Source organism: Gopherus evgoodei, chromosome 8 (assembly GCF_007399415.2).
Source record: "Gopherus evgoodei ecotype Sinaloan lineage chromosome 8, rGopEvg1_v1.p, whole genome shotgun sequence".
Taxonomy (NCBI): Eukaryota; Metazoa; Chordata; order Testudines; family Testudinidae; genus Gopherus; species Gopherus evgoodei.
Window position 1 is genome coordinate 96,140,794 of NC_044329.1, and position 22,785 is coordinate 96,163,578.

At 40.4% G+C, this 22,785-nt stretch overlaps 1 protein-coding gene across 1 annotated transcript in view; it reads left to right on the plus strand.

Annotated features, from left to right (window-relative positions):
- Positions 1-17,671, plus strand: part of KANK4 (KN motif and ankyrin repeat domains 4) — a 54,271-nt gene extending 36,600 nt beyond the window's left edge. The window contains exons 8-10 of the mRNA XM_030573759.1: positions 2,335-2,477; positions 9,936-10,136; positions 15,555-17,671. Coding sequence (XP_030429619.1) covers positions 2,335-2,477; positions 9,936-10,136; positions 15,555-15,656 — 446 coding nt within the window. The 3' untranslated portion in view covers positions 15,657-17,671. The remainder of the gene's footprint in view (positions 1-2,334; positions 2,478-9,935; positions 10,137-15,554) is intronic.
- The last annotated feature ends 5,114 nt before the right edge of the window (positions 17,672-22,785 follow it).

The following is a 22,785-nucleotide window of genomic DNA, read 5'->3' on the forward strand; positions in this document are numbered from 1 at the left end:
TGCCTTTCTTGGTTGGCAAAACAATCTGTTAAATGTTAGGAAAATGGCATATTATCATACACATCTATAAACCCATTGTTTAACAGACTTCCAAGCGAACCTAGAATACTGAGAGAAGTTTGTTCTGCTCTTCTAGAAAATACCCCAAGGCGACTAAGCTCAAAGGGGAATATTTAAATGTTTAAGCACAGTAAATAGGAAGGCTGAGAGTATAACAGCACACACTGGAACAGTAGGAGCAATGCATTTCTTAATAGAATTAGCCTATTTTCTGTGTATAAAATGAACAGAGACTTGCCAAGTGCATAAAAGTGTCAGAATTAGAATAGTCCAAATTGCATGCTGCATCTGTATTTTGATTAGCTACTGAAACATATTTACTATGAATGTTTATTCACATTTTGAAACAAATTTATCTTGAATGTATTCACACCCCAGGCTGCCAAAGTAGGATGACCAGTTAGCAAGTGTGAAATATCGGGATCACTGGTGAGGGGGATGATAAGGTCCTACGGTGTGGGTAATAGGTTCCTATATGAAACAAAACCCATAATATTGGGACATCTGGTCACCCTATGTCAAAGTGATATGGAGGAGCCAGTGTAACTCAAAATCAGACCCCAAATCTGCTTAGTTTACAGATCAAAAGAAGATTTTTCCAACGCTTGTGCTTGCAAGTTCAGCCTAAAACATCATATTAAAAGCAAGCCATGTTCTTTCAGGTCAGCACTTCATCACTAACAATCTAGATTCATCACTGGCAAGTTTCCTGAGGTTGTGCAAGCAAAGAGGGTCAGAATCCAGCTTGTTGTTCCAAAGCTATATCAGCTCTGTAATGCTGACATTAGTAAAACTTGGTTATAGTAGCAACCTAAGAAGATCAGATTGAGGATGCACGTTGGGTGAAATTCACTCCTCTGACACACTACTTAAGCCCTATTCTGAGAACTTAAACGAGTGGTTCATAGGTCTGGAACTGGCCCTCTGCACTGGGGCAAATGTCACCCATACAAAGCAATGATGGCAGTGGCAGAGTGCCCTTTTGTTCAGAGTAACTTTGATGATCATAACCCAACTTAAAAATGCTTAGAAACAAAATTCCAAGTAGCTCGGAGCAATACATAACATCCAGTGACCCTATATTTACAGCCAATTTACTCAGTCTTCAAGTCATTTGGGCCCAGATCCTCAAAGGTGATTAGGTGCTTAACTCCCATTGAAATCAATAGGATTTTAGCCATTTTTTTCATTGGGAGTAGGAGCAGTTCTTAAGTTACTCACAGACTTGCCTCAAAACACAACTCCTCTGTTAGGCCACTGATCAAGCAATTGGTCATTCCTGCCTGAATAAGAACTACTGCATCCATCTCTACAAGTAATACTTACATCTTTTCATATTTGATATTCTGCTTCTCTTTTTTATTTCTATTTTGCTCAGTTTGCTTGTCCATGTTATCTACTGACTTTCCCTCCCCCCATCTCCACACTCTGTTTTTTCCCCTTCCACACGTGATAGTGTGGGTCTCTCCTTTTCAAGTCTAGAGTCATTTTTCTTGTCTACAGATCTTCTCAGGCCCTACTTCTGCTCTCAATGAAGACAGTAGAAAAGCTCCCATTAATTTCATTGGGAAAATGATTGATCTCCAAGTTGCTGTATTTTCCTTTTCTATTTTTTCCGCTTTTCTTTTACTTCTCTCACTTCTATTTTGGTGGTCACATTTTCTATAATGGCTATAATTACGTTCTTTCTTTACTCAGCTTGTCTCCTTCTAATTCACTTGTTTCACTGCTCTGCAATACCCCATCTTGATTATTTCTTCTCTTCCAGTGTTTTTCTTACTACTCTTTTACCTCTACTTTCAGTTTCTCCACTGTTTTGGGTTCCTTCTCTCTTTCCTTCAAATTCTTCCTTTCTTTCCTCCCTCTTTTCTGACCAGCTAATTTTTAACATTTTCTCTGTGATCCACATAGTTTCCATAGCTGATCCTTAGTGCACTGTTTGCCTGACTTGCATACACCTGAAAGTGATTGCCACTGAACTCAGGGCAAAAATGGTATCTCAAGTTGTGAGCATCAACCACTGGCTTTGCTATAGCTTCAACTTTCTAGGCCTCTCACTTTCAGATCTCAATATTAATGTGAGATCAGTTTTTTTAAAAAATGTTAAAAAGAGCAGATTCCTGTGATGATGCAACTGGCCATAAAATGCCCAAAACTTCCTCACAGGTATCCGTTATCCATCTGTAACTAGTGTAGCGTGTTTTGGCTATGTCACTCAATTCTGCACTAGCTGTAGATTTTCAGGACTTTTTCCCCCCCACCCCTCATCTTTAGGTGTTTGTGATGTGGACCATCAAAATAAAGCTGGATACACTGCAGTGATGATCACACCACTGGCATCAGCAGACAGTGATGAAGACATGGAGGTGGTCTTAAAGCTGTTGAAAGAAGGGAACGTAAACATACGGGCAAGTCAGGTACATAACGTTCATCAACAGTCCCTGTTTGTTTGTACAAGTGAACATAGACTTGAAAAGATAATGGAGCAAATAATTAAACAATTTGCAAAGAGCTAGAAGATAAGAAGGTGATAAGAAAGAGTCAGCATGGATCTCTCAAGAACAAATTGTGTCAAACCAACCTAATAGCTTTCTTTGACAGGGTAACAAGCCTTGTGGATAGGGGGGAACTGGTAGATATGGTATATCTTGACTTTAGTAAGGCTTTTGATACTGTCTTGCATGACCTTCTGATAAACAAACTAGGGAAATATAACCCAGAGAAAGTTACTATACAGTGGGTGCATAACTGGCTGGAAAAAACCATTCCCAGAAGGTACTTATCAGTGATTCACAGTCAAGCTGGAAGGATATATAGAGTGGGGTCTGGCAGGGATCAGTTCTAGGTCCAGTTCTGTTCAGTGTCTTCATCAATGCTTTAGATAATGGCATAGAGAGTGCACTTATAAAGTTTGCGGATAATGCCAAGCTGGGAGGGGTTGCAAGTGCTTTGGAAGATAGGATTAACATTCAAAATGATCTGGACAAACAGGAGAAATGGTCTGAAGTAAACAGGGTAAAATGCAATAAGGACAAATGCAAAATACTTCTCTTAGGAAGGAACAATTTGTTGCACACTTACAAAATGGGAAATGACTGCCTAGGAAGGAGTACAGCAGAAGGAGATCTGGGGGTCATAGTGGATCACAATCTAAATATGAGTGAAAAGTGTAACACCATTGCAAAAAAAGCAAACATCATTCTGGGACGAGTATTAGCAGTAGTCTTGTAAGCAAGCCACAAGACATAATTCTTCTGCTCTACTCTGCGCTGATCGGGCCTCCACTGTGTCCAGTTTTGAGTGCCACATTTCAGGAAGGATGTGGACAAACTGGAGAAAGTCCAGAGAAGAGCAACAAAAATTATTAAAGGTCTAGAAAACATGACCTATGTGGGAAGATTGAAAAAATTGTTTGTTTAATTTGGAGAAGAGATGATAGAAAGGAGACATGATAACAGTTTTCAAGTGTTGTTACAAGGAGGCGGGAGAAAAATTGTTCTCCTTAACCTCAGAGGATAGGACAAGAAGCAATGGTATTAAGTAGCAGCAAGGATTGGTTTATAAATTGCCTAGGGAGGTTGTGGAATATCCATCATTGGTTATTTTTAAGAGCAGGTTGGACAAACACCTGTCAGGGATGGTCTAGATAATACTTAGTCCCGCCATGAGTGCAAGGGACTGGACTAGATGATCTCTCAAGGTTCCTTCTGGTACTACAATTCTATGATTCTAAGTTTTTATACAGAATATATCTGTGAACTAGATGATGCATGGAAATCATAGGGATTGGTTCCCTTCCAACCCCAAACTACAGGATTAATTTGGCAAACCCATCCACAAGCCAAACCCTGCAGGGTTCATACCACCCAAATTATAATCAGAGCTGTCTGATTCCTATTGCTTACTCCCAGTGTGAGTTCAGATTGAATAAAGGAGTGAAAGATCTGGCTAAACAAGATGACTTTGAGATGTATTTATTGTGTAATTAATTAAGTCTCAGCGCATATGGGAGCTAGCTTTATAAAGATGCTGCATTTTAGAACCTTCTAGATGCTAATTCAGCCAGAGTAACTAAACATGTTTAATAATTCTCAGATAGTTATGAAGGAAATAAATTCTATGTCCCCTTAAAGAGCCTTATAGGAAGAATAAATCAAGCATTACAACATGCTTACACCATCAATCCTTAACCAGGGGGCAGGGCTACTCAGGAAGACCAGGGCTTTAAAAAGCCCGCACCTAAGCAACCAGAGGAGCTAGTGAACATGGGAGTTTTGTGAGGGAGTTTATGGGGGAAGTGGGGTCTACATACACTTAATATTCCTTAAAAGCAGCAAAGAGTCCTGTGGCACCTTATAGACTAACAGACGTATTGGAGCATGAGCTTTCGTGGGTGAATACCCACTTCATCGGATGCTATCGTGGTATTCACCCACGAAAGCTCATGCTCCAATACGTCTGTTAGTCTATAAGGTGCCACAGGACTCTTTGCTGCTTTTACAGATCCAGACTAACACGGCTACCCTTCTGATACTTAACATTCCTTAAAATTCTTTAAATTTAAAGCCCAAAACACCCCCTGATAAAAACAAAACAAAACAACAAAGGAACAAGCTTCAGGAGTAAATAGAAAATGCAGGCAGAAGTCCAGCAACAGAGTGGGGCTACCCAGTTTATTGCACCCAATGCAGCATGCATGATTACCTGCCCTAAGGGAAGGATAAGGGAGAGGTCCTGGAGGCCAAATTTAGGCTGCTAGGTAAGAGATTGAAGTCCAGGACCTCCATGGTAGCATTCTCTGAAATGCTTCCAGTTCCACATACGGGGCCAGTTAGATCGGCAGAACTGTGGGGTCTCAATATGTGGATGAGACGATGTAGAGAGGAGGGGTTTTGATTTATTAGTAACTGGGGAAACTTGTGGGAAAGGGGGAGCCTATACAGGAAGGATGGGCTCCACCTAAACCAAATGGAACCAGATTCCTGGCACTTAAAATTAAAAAGGTCATAGAGCAATTTTTAAACTAAGGGCTGGGGAAAAGCTAACAGGTGCAGAGGAGCACATGGTTCGGACATTCCTTAGGGGAGGGTCTATAAATGGAGATTCCCTATGTCCTAATAAGGAGGAGAAGAAGGAAGATGATAAAATACATGTAAGATCTGATGAGAAACAGTCAAAAGAAAAAAAGGTCCATTCAATTACCTCATGTTATGGCAGACAACTAAAAAGTGATAAGTTTTTAAAGTGCTTATATACCGTTGCCAGAAGTCTAAATAATAAGATGGGTGAACTAGAGTGCCTCGTATTAAATGAGGATATTGATATAATAGGCATTACAGAAACTTGATGGAATGAGGATAATCCATGGAACACAGTAATACAAGGGAACAAAATATATTAGAAGGAGAGAACAGGTCGTGCTGGTGGGGGAGTGGCACTATATGTAAAAGAAAGCGTAGAATCAAATGAAGTAAAAATCTTAAATGAACCAAACTCTATGGATAGTAATTCCATGCTTGAATAATAAGAATACAGCAATAGGAATATATTATAGTCCGCCTGACCAGTATGATGATAGTGTCTGTGAAATACTCAGGGTGATTAGAGAGGCTATTAAAATAAAAAACTCAATAATAATGCGGGATTTCAACTATCCCCGTACTGACTGGGTACATATCACCTCAGGAAGGGATGCGGAGATAAAGTTTCTTGACATCTTAAATGACTGCTCCTAGGAGCATCTAGTTCTGTAACCCACAAGAGGAGAGGCAATTCTTGATTTAGTCCTAAGTGGAGCACAGGATCAGATCCAAGAGGTGAACATAGCTGGACTGCTTGGTAATAGTGACCACAATATCATTAAATTTAACATCCCTGTGGTGGGGAAAACATCACAGTGGCTCAACACTGTAGCATTTAATTTCTGAAAGGGGAGCTACACAAAAACGAGGAGGTTAGTTAAACAGAAATTAAAAGGTACAGCGCCAAAAGTAAAATCCCTGCAAGCTGGATGGAAACTTTTTAAAGACACCGTAATAGAGGTTCAACTTAAATGTATACCCCAAATTAAAAAACATAGTAAGAGAACCAAAAAAGAGCCACCATGGCTAAATAACAAATTAAAAGAAGCAGTGAGAGGCAAAAAGGCATCCTTTAAAAAGTGGAAGTTAAATCCCAGTGAGGAAACTAGAAAGGAGCATAAACTCTGGCAAATGAAGTGTAAAAATATAATTAGGAAGCCCAAAAAAGAATTTGAAGAACAGCTAGCCAAAGACTAAAAAAGTAACAGCAAAATTTTTTTTAAGTACATGAGAAGCAGGAAGCCTGCTAAACAACCAGTCGGGCCACTGATGATTGAGATGCTAAAGGAGCACTCAAGGAAGATAAGGCTATTGCGAAGAAACTAAATGAATTCTTTACATCAGTCTTCATGGCTGAGGATGTGAGGGAGATTCCTGAACCTGAGCCATTTTTTTTAGGTAACAAATCTGAGGAACTGCCCCAAATTGAGGTGTCATTAGAGGAGGTTTTGGAACAAATTGATAAACTAAACAGTAATAAGTCACCAGGACCAGATGGTATTCACCCAAGAATTCTGAAGGAACTCAAATGTGAAATTGCAGGACTACTAACTGTCATCTGTAACCTATTATTTAAATCAGCTTCTGTACCAAATGACTGGAAGATAGCTAATGTGATGCCAATTTTTAAAAAGGGCTCCAGAAGTGACCCTAGCAATTACAGGCCAGTAAACATGACTTCAGTACAGGGCAGACTGGTTGAAACTATAGTGAAGAACAAAATTCTCAGACACATAGATGAACATAATTTGTTGGGGAATAGTCAACATAGTTTTTTTAAAAGGAAATCATGCCTCACCAATCTACTAGAATTCTTTGAGGGAGTCAACAAGCATGTGGACAAGGGGGATCCAGTGGATATAGTGTATTTAGATTTTCAGAAAGCCTTTGACAAGGTCCCTCACCAAAGGCTCTTAAGCAAAGTAAGCAGTCATGGGATAAGAGGGAAGATCCTCTCATGGATTGGTAACTGGTTAAAAGATAGGAAACAAAGAGTAGGAATAAATGGTCAGTTTTCAGAATGGAGAGAGGTAAATAGTGGTGTCCCACAGGGATCTGTACTGGGCCCAGTCCTATTCAATCTATTCATAAATGATCCGGAAAAAAGGGTAAACAGTGAGGTGGCAAAACTTGCAGATGATACAAAACTACTCAAGATAATTAAGACTGCGAAGACTACAAAAGGATCTCTCAAAACTGGGTGACTGGGCAACAAAATGGCAAATGAAATTAAATGTTGATAAATGTAAAGTAATGCACTTTGGAAAACATAATCCCAACTATACATCTAAAATGATGGGATCTAAATTAGCTGTTACCACTCAAGAAAGAGATCTTGGAGTCATTGTGGATAATTCTCAGAAAACATCCACTCAATGTGCAGCGGCAGTCAAAAAAGTGAACAGAATGTTGGGAATCATTAAGAAAGGGATAGATAATAAGATAGAAAATATCATATTGCCTCTATATAAATCCATGGTACACCCACATCTTGAATACTGTGTTCAGAGGTAGTCACCCCGTTTTAAAAAAGATGCATTTGACTTGGAAAAGGTTCAGAAAAGGGCAACAAAAATTATTAGGGGTATGGAACGGCTGCTGTCTGAGGAGAGATTAATAAGACTGGGACTTTTCAGCTTGGAAAAGAGACAACTAAGGGGGGATATGATAGAGGTCTGTAAAATCATGACTGGGGTGGAGAAAGTAAATAAGGAAGTGTTATTTACTCCTTCTCGTAACAGAAGAACTAGGGGCCACCAAATGAAATTAATAGGTAGCAGGTTTAAAACAAACAAAAGGAAATATTTTTTCCACACAACGCATAGTCCACTTGTGGAGGATGTTGTGAAGGCCAAGACTATAATAGGGTTCAAAAAAGAACTAGATAAATTCATTGAGGATAGGTCCATCAATAGCTATAAGCCAGGATGGGCAGGGATGGTATCCCTAGCCTCTGTTTGCCAGAAGCTGGGAATGGGCGACAGGGAAAGGATCAGTTGTTGGTTACCTGTTCTGTTCATTCCCTCTGGAGCACCTGGCATTGGCCACTGTTGGAAGACAGGATACTGGTCTAGATGGACCTTTGGTCTGACCCAGTGTGGCCGTTCTTATGTTCATGAAATTGAGAAGCAAGATTATGTGTGTTAGTGTGTGTATTGAAGTTGCCAGTTTAGAGAGTAAAAGCAGCGTATTCAGCCTGACTGTGCAATCCACTGTGACAAATTAAACCTTCTGGACTTTGCCTGTCCCAGTGCTGCTTCTTAATCCATGCTTTTATATCCAAGTATCAATCAATTAATCAGTTGCTAATTAAAGTACTTGAAGGAAAACTCAGAGGGCTTGATCCTTCACTATCCTGAGCATCCGCCACATGCAGCTAAATGCCCTCAGCTGCCATTGGGTGGCAGTTGAGATGCAGAACTTTGCAGATGCAAACATTTGCTTTTTCTGACTCCCATCTGCTTGCTAAACTGCTCGCTTTTTCTGACTCCCATCTGCTTGGTTAAAATCTGAAATAAGAGTCTCAGAAATGAAGGTGAATTAAATTAACCTAAAAAAAAAACAGAATGTGAACCATTACGTGGAGGCACAATTGTTCGGGGGCGAACTATCAGGACACCACAGAATAATTATTTTTGAGACAATATCACTACATATGATTATTTAGTCATGATTGTGTAAACTTTTCTGGGCCTGATTCTGGTTTACACTAAGGTTCCTTGACACTACTCTGGCATTTTTGTTCTTTTCGCTTTGGCAGTGTAAAGGCAGTGCTAGTGTGGTTATAAGTGTAATTCTAAGGACCTTCGTGTAAAGGGCAACCAGGCCCTTCTCACTTTAGGTTTCACTTGTTTACTTCACCGTTACAAACAGTGATCGCTTTATATTTACACTGACAATAAAAACAAAAGAAATGGCCAGTTTGGCCAGGGCCAGATTTCAAGGGACTTTCGACACACTACAGTGCTCAAGTCATGGTGAGAACTCCCACTGTAATTTGTTTCCAAATTTCATCCCTCAGACAAAATGATGCTGAGCAGGCTACTGTAAATGTGTATCACCTCTGACTACAAGACAGAACTGGAACTGCATATCATAAGCCCTATGCAGCTACTAGCTAATGCAAGGGTATCCAACGCAGTGCCTGCTGGTGCCATGGCACCCGCGAGGGCATCTAAATGCACCCGCGTCCTGGCCAGTGGTGGAGCATCTGCCGAAATGCCGCCGAATTTCTGTGGCATTTCGGTGATGCCGCCTCTTGATAACGCCACTTGCCGCTGACAAGCAGCATCATCAAGAGGCATTGCCCCTGAATTTTTGCGGTATTTCGGCGACAACGCCTCTTGATGATGCCGCTTGCTGCCAACAAGTGAAGTCATGGAGAGGTGTCGCCGCTGAAATGCCACAGAAATTCAGCAGCATTTCGACGAATGCTCCACTGCCGCCACGATCCTTCATCTGGCGCCTGCCAGACGAAAAGGTTGGGGACCACTGAGCTATGGATAATCTCCTATAGGCTATAGCTCCAATAACAGGGCCTTTGCTTTTGGAGCACACAGATCAGATATGAGTTTTAGTCTTACTGTCACAGTGACGTTCTGAGGAACCGTGACACAGAGAAGAGTCAACCCTGAAGTTATAACTGGCCACAGATTTGTTACAGCATCTGCTGTAGGGCGACCTGTGTTCCAAACAAGACTGCTATGCTATTTGAATGCTTAAGATTGTGTAAATAAAGTTACATTTCTTTGATGGGTATGTCATTGTGTTTGGTCTGTCTTGCAATATTCCTAGGGAGGCCGGACTGCTTTAATATTAGGTGTCAGCCATGACAGGGAAGATATGGTGAAAGCCTTGTTGTCTTGCAAGGCTGACATAAACCAGCAGGATGATAATGGAACATCAGCACTGATGGTTGCCTGTCAGCATGGCAATGTTGAGATCGTGAAGCTTCTTCTGGCTCACCCTGGTTGTAACACTACATTAATGGACAAGGTAAGGGAAACAGGTGGTTGCAGCATGTACTGTAAAAAAAATATACATATTCAGACAGTCACTGCAAGGAGGCAATGAGTGAATGTTTAAAGAAACCATATGGCTTTCTTGCCTTAGAACTGGAGCAGACACTAGACACCTCCTGGAAACTAAAGTTTCTCCCTTATCAAACATATTAATGAGTGGGCTTTGGCTCTGTGCCTTGCCTGTCTCACAGATAAAGGGGACTGGATCAGTTTAAGGATCTGGAGGATGAGTAACCCAAATTTTAACTCCATTTTCAATTCCAAGCCAAACTGCACAATTGCATGCTTAACAGACAAGCTACTGCCTTCATAGATCACCTCTGAAGAATCCCCAAATGTACTAACTACAGTTGTACTCCAGCATTGGTAGGAGGTCACTTCCATTAAGCAAAAAAACCGCTTTTCTCAGTTTATTGAGCATTCGCTTAGGACAGGAGTCACTGTACAATACAGTGAACATGTAAGTACAACACTACTGAACTACAGCAGTATCCTGTGCTGGAGTTTTGGTATATGAAAGAGCATGAGAGAGAGAGAGAGGGAGAGAGAGAGAGAATGATTCCAACATAGGCCTTTATCTCTTTAAAATACCATAATAAGTAACACCTGGGGTGCGTGCATGCAGCATGGAGCTCAAGATGTTTCCTATTTTGTACGTGTTCAGTACGCCTGGATACAGCCCTTTGCATTTGTGGATTACAGACAACAAGCAGGTTACAAACGATAATACATGCCCCATTGGCATATACCAGATAATTAGAAGTGTAAAAACATCTTGAAAATAATGAGGAAGATTCACTCTGGCTTAGAGCTTTATTCCAGCATTATATTGCCCTGCTCAAACCACAGAAAAATATGTTAATAGACCACAGCTTCATTATAACCATATAATTTTATGTAAAAACCTGGCACGTAATCAAATGTCCAGTTCTCCACTTGACGGGGCATTTGAAAGAACTGCACCTATCAGAATCAACTAATTGAGTGTACCCACCATTTAACTACAGGAGGTCACAAGTGAAAAATTCACTTCCTTCCTCAGAATGCTGACTTGCCATTTGTAACAGCCAATGAGAGAGCTTTCCTTTTGTAAAGTTCCAGCCCCCACACACCCCTAGTCTCCTCAGTGACTTCAAATCCAACATCAGGTGATCCATTGCTTGGTTACAAACTCACCTAGTTGAACTGGTTCCTCAGGCTGCAGCTAGGTCATTGTCTTAGGGTGCATGTATTTGAATGGGAGACCATCTAAGTAAATGACCCTGGATTGTTAAGCTTCTGCTAGCTGCAAGAATTTCTCATGATGCCTCCCTGGAAGTCTTAGCAGAAGATGGAGGGTAAAAGGCAAAAGTGTAGGCAATCAAAATGGCACTCACAAAACAAAATGAAGTTTGTAATCTGATATAGGAACATACAATAGGGTGACCAGATAGCAAGTGTGAAAAATCGGGATGGGGGTAGGGGGTAATAGGTGCCTATATAAGAAAAAGCTCCAAAAATCAGCACTGTCCCTATAAAATTGGGACATCTGGTCACCCTAACATACAGACATGCAGTAGTCCCTCACAATCTTCCATGATGCACCACAGTCAGGGACTCCCATGTTGCACCACTTCTCCTCTCCATGCAGGTAGACTGTTATTTATCATGGGAGGTGTAGTCCATCCAAGAAGCCCAGCCAACAGGAGAATTGGAGCTTGAATCACTTGAACTACAACTTCCATAAGGCATCTGAGCAGCATTTTCAAATAAAAATATTTCAGTTCTCGGCCAGAATATTTTGGTGATCAAATTTCTGCCCAAAATGAACACTTCCCATGAAAAAAACTCTACTTTTTTGATCAGCTCTAATATTTAGGCATTATGGCCTGATTCTTTTTGGCCCTGAGTACTCACAATTCCTATTGATATCAATAGGTGGGTGTTGAGTACCTCTGAATGATCTTCTCAGCTCCAGCGGAAAGAACCCTTGCATTATGATCATGTCAAACATCACAATGGGGAAATATTTATGCACAGCACACCTACAGACACAAAGAGGTACATTTTAAATAAAGAATAGGTTACACCTTGCTTTTTTAGAGGTGAAATATTCAGCTGAGGTTTTGAACCAATACAATGCATTGCTGCTGCAGAGTGGTTGCAGTTCTAACTGCCTGATGTGCACCTGCAGCCAAGTTAGAGGTACAAATACACAGATTACTCTTGTGGGTGCAAAAATATGGGTACAAATTTTGTAGGTGCAAGTTGCACCCATAAAAGGGAAGTCAACCTTGTTGAAAATTTTGCTCAAGATGTATTAATATATAGGGTGAAACCCTGCTCAACTGAAGTCAATGGGAGTTTCTCCATTAATCCCTTAAATAGGCTAGCATGTAGCATGCCATTTAGTACGAATGTCCAGACAGCAGTCACCAAGACAAGAAATGATTCCTCTGTTTTGAAAAACCCCTCAGGGCCCAGTTCTGCCCTTTGGATATACAGATTTAAATGACTGAGAGTTGCACCAGTGTATCTGAACAGCAGAAGTGAGCTCTTAGGATCTTGTCAAGAGAGAGTCTTGTAACAAAAGCCCTATCAGCGCTATAAATCAAATTGTCCAAGTCCTCTCTTTTCACCCACTCACAGGTTGGATAGATCATCTAACTGGAAAGGAAACTACTGCCTTGGCAAAGATCACATTAGCACATTTTAAAATCTCATTTCAGCCTTGGAGTATAGTCTTCAGTAGCTGCACAGTATGTGAATCACTATCTTATTTAGTTAAGGAAGATTTGAGAACCCCCTTGAGCAAATAACTGGCAGTTAATTCCAGGACAGAAATTGTTATTTACAGCTTGTGTACATCATAATCTCACCTGGACATCCGGCACTGTGAAAACCACTGAAACAACAGGAGAGGAAATTTTCATAGAATAAAGAAGACCATTTGAGACAATAACTTAGCTTCCTCCATGCCCACGGAATCAAGACGATTATAGATTTGTATCTGCTTCTTTCCCTCTGTTTAACTAATTAGATAGCAGATTGTGCTAGTGAGGGATAAAGATGTGCTGCACTATAACGTTACTTGAAGGTTTTAATCTGAAAGGTGACTGAAAGGTCACCTGCTGAAGACCCCAAATCAATCTAAATCCATCACAAGGTTTCTCTTTTGTACCAGGTGCCTTGCTATCATATTTCCCATGTGAAACAAAGAAGCATTGCTTATCTATTTACAGCTTTCGGTACTGTGACAAGGACTGAACAATGTTATTTATATAAACACAATTAAATGTTTAATGGCCAGACCAGTTGCAAGCTGGCAGCACACCACACTGCCAACTAACTGATGATGTTTCTGAGAAATTATATACAGTGGCTCTAAGTGTGAAATTTTTCAGTAGTTGTATGCATTGGTTTTGTTCATGTGCAAGGAGGTGGATCATGCACTGTCTCTTCAACAACCACTGTTGATTATCCAGGATGAATTTCACAGCCTTCATTACCAGAGAGCAGCATTGTTTCAAGATGATGCCAGAGGAGGATGAAAGAACAAACAGGAACATATGGGCAGGGCTAGCTATCTGAGATTAGAACAGTAGACTGATCTATGTATCAGTCTGTGTCTGCACAGTCAGTGGCAATACACATATACACTCAAATGCAGACAAATACAAGCACACTAAATAAACAGCATTTTTTCTTAATTTAGACATTATTTAATGGGGAATAGTCATTGCTGACAGCACCCAAAATTGGACAAGATACTACCATGATGAATTCATTAGAAACAGACTAACTAGAACTAGTACACTGGCAAAAACTGTCTTATGCTGATAAATCAAGTTGACCAACTTCAGGACGGAGAGCCCAGTGTCATGACTATAAGCTGAACACCAAATATAATGTCTTTTGTTTAATTTAAACATACACAAGTGCAGATTGTTATAATCTCTCTCCACAACTCATCTTAATTTTGGATAGTCAGAGTTTCAGACTGATAGCCGTCTTAGTCTGTATCATCAAAAATGAAAACAACGAGGAGTACTAGTGGCACCTTAGAGACTAACAAATTTATTAGGGCATAAGCTTTCGTGGGCTAAAACCCATTTTACCAGATGCATGCAGTGGAAAATACAGTAGGAGATATATATAGCAGTACATGAGAAGATGAGAGTTGCCTTACCAAGTGGGGGAATCGAGATAAGTAGTTAAAGTGGGCTATTATCAACAGGACAAAAAAAATCACTTCTGTAGTGGTAATCAGAGTGCCTCATTTCAAACAGTTGACAAGAAGGTGTGACTCATCCATTCCCAGCCTTTATTCAGGCCTAATTTGATGGTATCCAGTTTGCAAATTAATTCCAGTTCTGCAGTTTCTCATTGGAGTCTGTTTTTGAAGTTTTTTTGTTGAAGAATTGCTACTTTTCAGTCTGTTACTTAGTGTCCAGGGAGGCTGAAGTGTTCTCCAACTGGTTTTTGAATGTTATAATTCTTGACGTCTGATTTGTGAGTCCATTTATTCGTTTGCGTAGAGACTGTCTGGTTTGGCCAATGTACATAGCAGCTGATCTGGTAACTAAGATTGGCAGCCTGCTAAATACTGTGATCAGAGACTATGTTCAGATTCACACACATCTCCTTACAGTCGATGCTTTTCTCAGGAAGACTGACAAAAGGGGGAAACATCTGGCGTTTGAATAGTATTTTCTCCTTCCTCGGAAGCATCAGGGATGATGACGTCTGGAGATGGGACACTAGGCAGGGAGGGCCAGGACTCTGAGGAGGCTCCAAGCATTCTCTCTCTCTCAGGTGCTCAGGCTGGCTGGTTCTTGCTCACATGCTCAGGGCCTAATTGATCACCATATATGGAGTCAGGAGGGAATTTTCCCCAGGTCAGATTGGTAGTCACCATGGTTTTATTTTATGCCTTCTATTGCTACATATGGGTATGGGTTGCTTGCCAGGATTATCTGAGTATAGCTCATTGAATCATTTCTCTGTCATTGCTGGGCCCTTGAGCACTTGTCCCCTTCAGTCCCTCCTACTCTCTGCCTGTGGCACATAACAGTCTGGTAGCCTGTGAACTGTAATGCTTTGGTCTCATTTTAGTTGTTGGGTTTAGTGTGTGAGTGCTGGGTGGTATTGGTGGCCTGTGACATACAGGAGGCCAAACTAGATGATCTAGTGATCCTTCTGGCCTTGGACTATATGACTCTATGAAGGATTAGGCCATTTTGACGTCATGGGCAATTTGTCACTGTAATGCATGGAACCCTTTTTCCCATTAGTAGAACTGGCACATGCAATTCTCCACATTCAACACTGACATTAATCCTTAGCTGTCCAGTAAGATTTTTATTTGAAAGATTTGCATAGTAAATTCATTTTCTTTTTTTTCCCCATGTAGAGTGGTAATTCTGCTTTGTCTGTCGCTCTGAAATCTGCCCACATGGAAATTGCAGAGCTTCTCCAAGCCCACATAGAGCAGAGCCGGTCTTTGGCTAAATAAAGGAAATGGAAAATAGTATTTGTCAGAACGGGGACTGGATAACAAAAGGTTCATTCTTTTAACAACTCTGCTTCCAATTTAGATGGAAATGATTGTAGCTGATACTGCTGATTTCTATACTTACTGAGGGAGTGAACTATGTCAACTATTTGCATACATTCCTAATATATAATTCTCCTCATTAAGCCTGCTTTTATAGTCCTAACCTATGCATAGTGACTCAAATACTGTTTCAGAGAGTTAGATTATTGTATTGCCTTTTATTAACACATTTGATCTTGATCTTAGAACTGAATTCCACTATCTACCCCTCACAGCGTAATTTTGTCATGTTGGTGAACAAAAAACAAATGCACATTAGAAAAGCAATACTTACTTTTTTGTAATTTTAGATAAGTATTCTTTTTAATCAACTATTTAAAATGTCTCATTTAACTTGCTAGTTTGCATCTTACTGTTTATTATTACACCTTCTGTATGTACAAGCAGGCAATGCTTACTCAATATATATAGCAGTAAATACAAGTCAGGTGGATTATGTAAAAATATCAAATCCTATTTATGTGTGGTTATGTGCTCAGAAGCAGAATTAAAATTAGTGCTTTAGGAAAATATTTGAGTGTGCCGGATCCAAACACACAGACATTGTTTTTCTTGTATTCAAAATTACCATATGGCTCTCATTTTTCCTAATTAAATTTGACTGAAGCAAGAACCGTGGCCCACCAGCACATACTGTATATCATTTATAGGATGCTGAGGTACAATGGTGATGTATCAGGTTATCTCAGTACAGTACAGGAGACAAATTACTTGATCATAGCATAAACCTTCTCTGCAAGGATGGGTTAATACTGCCTGAAAGGTTGTATATTTAAATTCATAGAACCACTTCTGATGATAATAGGCTCCACCCAGAAAGTGCCCTTTGGCAAAACATCTGTTCTTCAATTTTCCAGCATGCTAAACTTTTAGAACCCCCCAAACTGGGCAGATTTAAATCTGTGCAGTAATTTAGCTGCCAGATTTTTCCTGTGTAGTCTGAGTGACCTGCCACCATCAGAGAAGCTAGGGCTCCTCCTTGAAGTATACAGCCCTTTGGGCCCTGGTGGGAATCCAGCAATGTCTGCAGTGCATATATCAGGCAGATCTTTCCTACATTCGAGTGGCCCAAGCACAGCAATTACAGACCACTCTGCCTTCCTCTTTCAAAGCAGGTACGGTAGGTCCTTCCTCTGTGAAAGTCACAGCCAAAGGGTCCCATCCTGCAGGGTACTGAGAACATCCTGTGAGATACTGAGCATTTTCAACTCCCACTGAATTCAGCATCTCGCTGGAATTACTCAGCACTTAGCAGAATGGGGTTATAAATCCCTATCCCTGCATACATCTTTCCATTCTCATTAAGACCAAAAATTAACAAGCCTTGATGTTACATTTTTTCCATTGGAAGAGTCTTTCCATTGACTTCAGTGGGCCTGGGATCAGGCCCTGATTGTGCACAGCTGTTCAAGTTGTGTGCAGCATGAAGTCAGTGAGACTGGATCCAGTAGCACTTACTACAAATAAAATGTACTGTTTTTCTAACATCCGCGTGTTTATTTCTAAACAAAACCTAAACCTGATTTAACTTTTTTGGTTTATTTGTAAGTCACATTATAGCATATTAAATCTCATTTGAATCACCCTGTCCTCTTCCCTTGCATTTGCAATGCATATCAAAATCATTTCCAAGACTAATAGCGTGATCCCATTGTCCTCATTCGAACAAAACTCTCAATGGCTTAGGTGGACGTTTTGTTGAAGGAAGGAAAAGAGGATCCTGTCCTTTGTTCTTTTCATTATTCAGATGTTTTCACATTGAAATCTACTGTATAATTCTCTTTATTTCTTTCATGGTTCTTAATCAAAAGCAATCTGTAGGGTCATTATCCCACACATTTGTCTCCCATTTTACTGTTTCTCAAAATGAATTTATCTCCTTTATGTGTGAATAAAAGTCAGATTTGAATTTACCTGCATTTGTTCTTATACCTATTTTCCTTCTCCATTTCTGGGACAGAAAATTAGATCACACGTTTTACTAGTGAACTAGTTCTCTTTATGGTAAATGGGGGTGCAGTTACGGTGAAATCGCCCATTGCCTCACCACGCATTGCAGTCAATGGAAAAATTCTTCTTGACTCCAGTGGGAGCTGAATCCGACCCATGTTTAATAAAGTACAAGGGGGCCTTTTGTGAACCCTTTGTATTTAGGTGAGTTTTAGTCTTAATTACTATAGGGAAACTGAATGATACAGGTTACAGAATACAAGGAAAAACCTCTAAGTCTATTTTCTCCAACACATTTTAATGGAATGACAAAGTCCCTTTTTAGAGGCAAATAGGTCTCCAGTGGATATATGATGAGAAACTTATAAAATGATTAAACAATGCCAAGATTATGAACACAAATCCTGGAATTTGAGAGATAATCAATACACTACACCAGCTCTTCAAGTTTTAAACAAACACAAAATCAATTTATAAAACAAGCTGAGTTATCAAAATACCACTAGCAGTTATGCTCCCTGAGGCAGATCCATGGCAGCCAAAGCAAAATGAAAGGACGTTTTCAGAAGTGAAGGTTACAGGAGTATCCTTGACTTGCAGTAGGAACTCACCAAAGACTGAGAAGAGTAATGAGAAAGGAACACAAAGGGCCACCAAACAAGACAAATAGGTAGCGGTATATTGTTCATTTATAGAGCACTGTATGAAGTATATGAGCGCCTTGTAAATTTATCTGTCTGCCACGATCAGGCTTTAGAAAGAAACAGCAGATAGATGAAAAAAAGCTACTGCAGATGTAAGTAGATTCAAAACCAAAGTTATAAATTAACAATGGTCCTGAACCTCCATCTGAATATGTCAGAACTCTGGGAAAGTTCAAATCAGGGTTGAAACTCTAGCCAAAAACTACAGAAAGTATCAGGCAGCCAAAATCTAGCTAATGCAAATATAAAAATATACGCTAGCCTATAAAATTTGGTAAATTATTTGTGTCAAACCAAGTACTTTAGTTCTTCAGTATTTGAATGGTTTAGTCAAAATTCTGGAATTAATTGTCTTTTGCCACTATATCACCACAATGCTCTCCTCGCTGGGATGAACTGAGGTATGAGTGTACCACTAAAAACAAAAGAATTCAGGAGGAAATCTGCCAAACTCCCTAACTCATGCTGCAGCACCTAGAGGTTTCAGTACATATGCTACATAAAATCATTCATTGTTTTAGATATTTCTTCAAAACACAGGTAGTTAGAATTGTTATGGGAGGGGTAGGCAACCTATGGCATGCATGCCGAAGGCGGCACGCAAGGTAATTTTCAGTGGCACTCACACTGCCAGGGTCCTGACCACCGATCCGGGGGGGAGGGGCTCTGCATTTTAATTTAATTTTAAATGAAGCTTCTTAAACATTTTAACAACCTTACTTACTTTACATACAACAATAGAAAGAGACCTTTTAAAAAAGTTGAAATGTATTACTGGCACATGAAACCTTAAATTAGAGTGAATAAGTGAAGACTCAGCGCACCATTTCTGAAAGGTTGCCTACCCCTGTGTTATGGTCTCAATAGAGAACTATTAGATTTACCAAAGAGGTGAAAAAGGAATGAATCTAGTGGTCTGAGTCCATCACCAAGAGGCAAGGGCTCCTCAGGCCCAAAAGTTAGCCCTGGTGAAAATGAAAGTCATTCCACTGAAGTGACTGGAACTGGGTCAGAGCTGAATTTGGCTTGTGTATTATAGGCTTAGCTCTAACATTGAGACTAACTGTGGCTATGTCATACTCTCAGGGAAAGTGTGCTGTGGGGAGTTCTGTCTGACAACAGGTTGTGTGCATGGAAGGAAGCATGCTAAGAATGAATGTGGAAGGGACTTCAAGTTCTGAGAAGGGAAACAAGTTTGGCTCTAGCTATTTCATAAGAGTGTCCTCTGGAAAAATCACAGAGAAGGAGGATGTGATTGTACTTTAATCAAGTCCAGCTCTTGAATTCTAAAGACTGATCCAAATATTGTTTGTCGCATAAATAAAGCCAGACAAGAGGGGGACTGTGGTCAGGATCACTAAAGACTAAACCATGGACAATAGTTACCTTCCAGCAGAGCACCATTTCCAGACACTATAGAGTCACCTCCTGGAAGGACCTAAATCTTAATTAATAACAAGAAACAAGCTTTTTATCTCCTCACTGTTGGAGCTAACTACTCAAAGGGATGGAATAACTGCCAAGAGGCTTGCAGGCCTGGCTGATACCTGAAAAGGTACAAAACTGAATTATCTTTAACCTGAGATATTGCCATTAAGTATTACCCAGTATGGTTACCCATTGAAGAAATTATTCTGTAATGGGAGAATAAAAGAAAGGAATGTAGCTAACAGTACTAAAATATACTGTAATGCTTTATTGCTTTATTAAATTCATCCCAAGAATATTGTCAGAAGACTCAACTTCATTGAAAGTAATGGAGTTGTGTCATGTACAAATTCAGCCTATAATTCTTTTGTTTTTAGTGGTACACTCCTACCTCAGTTCATCCCAGAGAGGAAAACATTGTGATGACAGGACCAAAACACAATTTTGATTTATGTATTTTAGTGTTTGTGGTTAAGGTTTGTTTCTTTTTCATATTTTTTTCCACTGACCATATAAGGCAGAGTTAAGGTTGTTTGCATGCCCTACCTGTGCATTTCCACATAGGGTGACCAGACAGCAAGGCCTGATCTACACTGTATGTGGGGGAGTCAATGTAAGATACGCAACTTCAGCTATGGGAATACTGTAGCTGAAGTTGACGTATCTTATTTCGACTTACCTCCCATCCTCATTGTGCAGGATCAACAGCCGCAGCTCCCCCATTGACTCTGCTATCGCTGCTCGCTCTGGTGGAGTTCCAGAATTGACGGGAGCGTGCTCAGGGATCGATGTATCGCATCTAGACAAGATGCAATATATTGAACCCCGATAAATCAATCGCTACCCGCCGATCCAGTGGGTAGTCTGGACGTACCCAGAGTGTGAAAAATCGGGACAGAGGCTGGTGGGGTAACAGGAGCCTATATAAGAAAAAGACCCAAAAATTGGGACTGTCCCTATCAAATTGGGACATCTGGTCACCCTATTTCCACACCTTCACCTGTCTGAATTTATTTTAAAATGTAACTTTAACTAATTCTGTACTTCTTCATTTTACAAAGTTTGCTTCTGGGATAAACATCGTATATTCTCCCTAAATAACAGGTTGTACTCTCAACCTTAACTCCATTTTAATATGTTTTTTTGTCTGGGAATTTCCTTATTAATTTTCTTTTAAATGTCATAGATTTAACACTGAACAAAAAAACCCCAAAGCAAATGCTGCTCTGTGATATTTCTAATGTTTTGAAGATAGGCAGTGTCAGTCTAAAATTTTTTTTTAATATTTTAACTTTTAGGGCCAGATTCACCAGTACATTCTGGCTTACTTTACCCTGTTGGAGAGCAGTGCATAGCAACCAGAGCCTACAGTATGGTTTACAGTTACTTTCCATACCCAGAACAGCACAGAATGTATTGGGTGTGGGGAAGACGTGAGGAGAGAGGGAGAAATTGTGGATGGGTGGAGGGCAGGACAGTCTTTGGGGAAGGAGGCTGTGTTAGGGAAACTGGCACTAAATGATGGAAATCGGGGGGTGGAGGGACATGAATGGGAGTCCAGTCCCTGAAAATCTTGTCTCTCTGTGTTTTAAGGACTCTCCTGCTCTCCTGTCTCAGCTCCCTCTGCAGTGCATAACGAAGTCAATGCAGCAACGTCACAGGAGTTTTTCAAACACCAGTGCCCAAGCTAGCGCACAGCGACTGAGCTGTGGTAGTTGGGGCCAAGCAATCTATGAATGAAAACTTTTGGCATAAGAATCTGGTCTCTCTCATGCCGCTGACCCATTACAGATATTTCTTCCTTGGCTGAGCGGTAGCCAGAATTCAGGGCCCTGCAGGTCAGTTTCCCAGTTGAAGCAGCAATTGGTGACCCAGTCAAGTATTTTCTTAGTGTAATTTGTTTATTTACAAAATGGCAGCCATCCTGTCTCCCTAAACAGCTGCAGGAACAAGCTGCACACAGGCAGCCTCCTTTTGCAGGAATCCCCGATAAGGAACCACTCTCCTGTGCAAAGCAGGAGGTATGAGCCTCACAGCCAAGCAGACTGCTTCCTTCCACAGACCCACACTTAGCATGCAGTGTGGTTCCAGCAACAGAATTTGAAACCTAGGAAAAGCCTGTTAGCTCCAAAGTGCCTCTCAGATTGCATGTGGTGTCTCCGCACTTGGCCCCGGGAGTCAGCCCCACTTCTTTATGTGAAGCTGCTTTGCACTGCAAAAGGGCCTAAGCTGCTCCTGTTGGAGGGCACAAAGGAAAGTGCTTTAGTATATAGCCATTCACCTGAGTGGGTTCTGTGATTGGCTTTGCATCCAGGATCCCTAATGGTGGGCCACCTCGTTCATAACAACAAATGAAGAATTACACGACAGCTGGTTCCTTTCATTTCAAATTTCTGCCACAAATGGGAATAAACTTTTGTGACCATTTAAAAAAAATTTTTCCTGCTTTTTGACCAGCTGCAGAGTTGATTTAAATGTTTTTAAATTAGAAATTTCAATGAAGAAAACAGAAACATTCAAATGCTGACAAAAGAAAAAAAAGTTCCTCCTCTCCTCAATGTCTGACCAGCTTTAATACACACAGACACTCTCTCTCACACATGCACACACAGAGCAAGAGAAAGGGGGCAGTCACAAATGCAAACCTTCTCCTTTTGGATGCCTCCATGGGGCAAAATATATAATAATTTCAGTACACCCAAAACTCCAAAGTTAGGCTTGCAAAATGGCATCAGAATGGGAATGTGACAATAACCATTGCTTTTTAAATGAAGTTGAAATGTTTGCGAGCTGTAATAAGATTTTAAAGGCCGTCCTGTAGACACCACCAATGTCTGGGTTTTTTTCCAGCAAAATGTAGGGTCACTTTGACAAAGATATGCCGTCCTTTGTGAGAAGAATTGTTCCTTATGTTCCAGGGAAGTTGAATCTTCTTTCAGTACAGT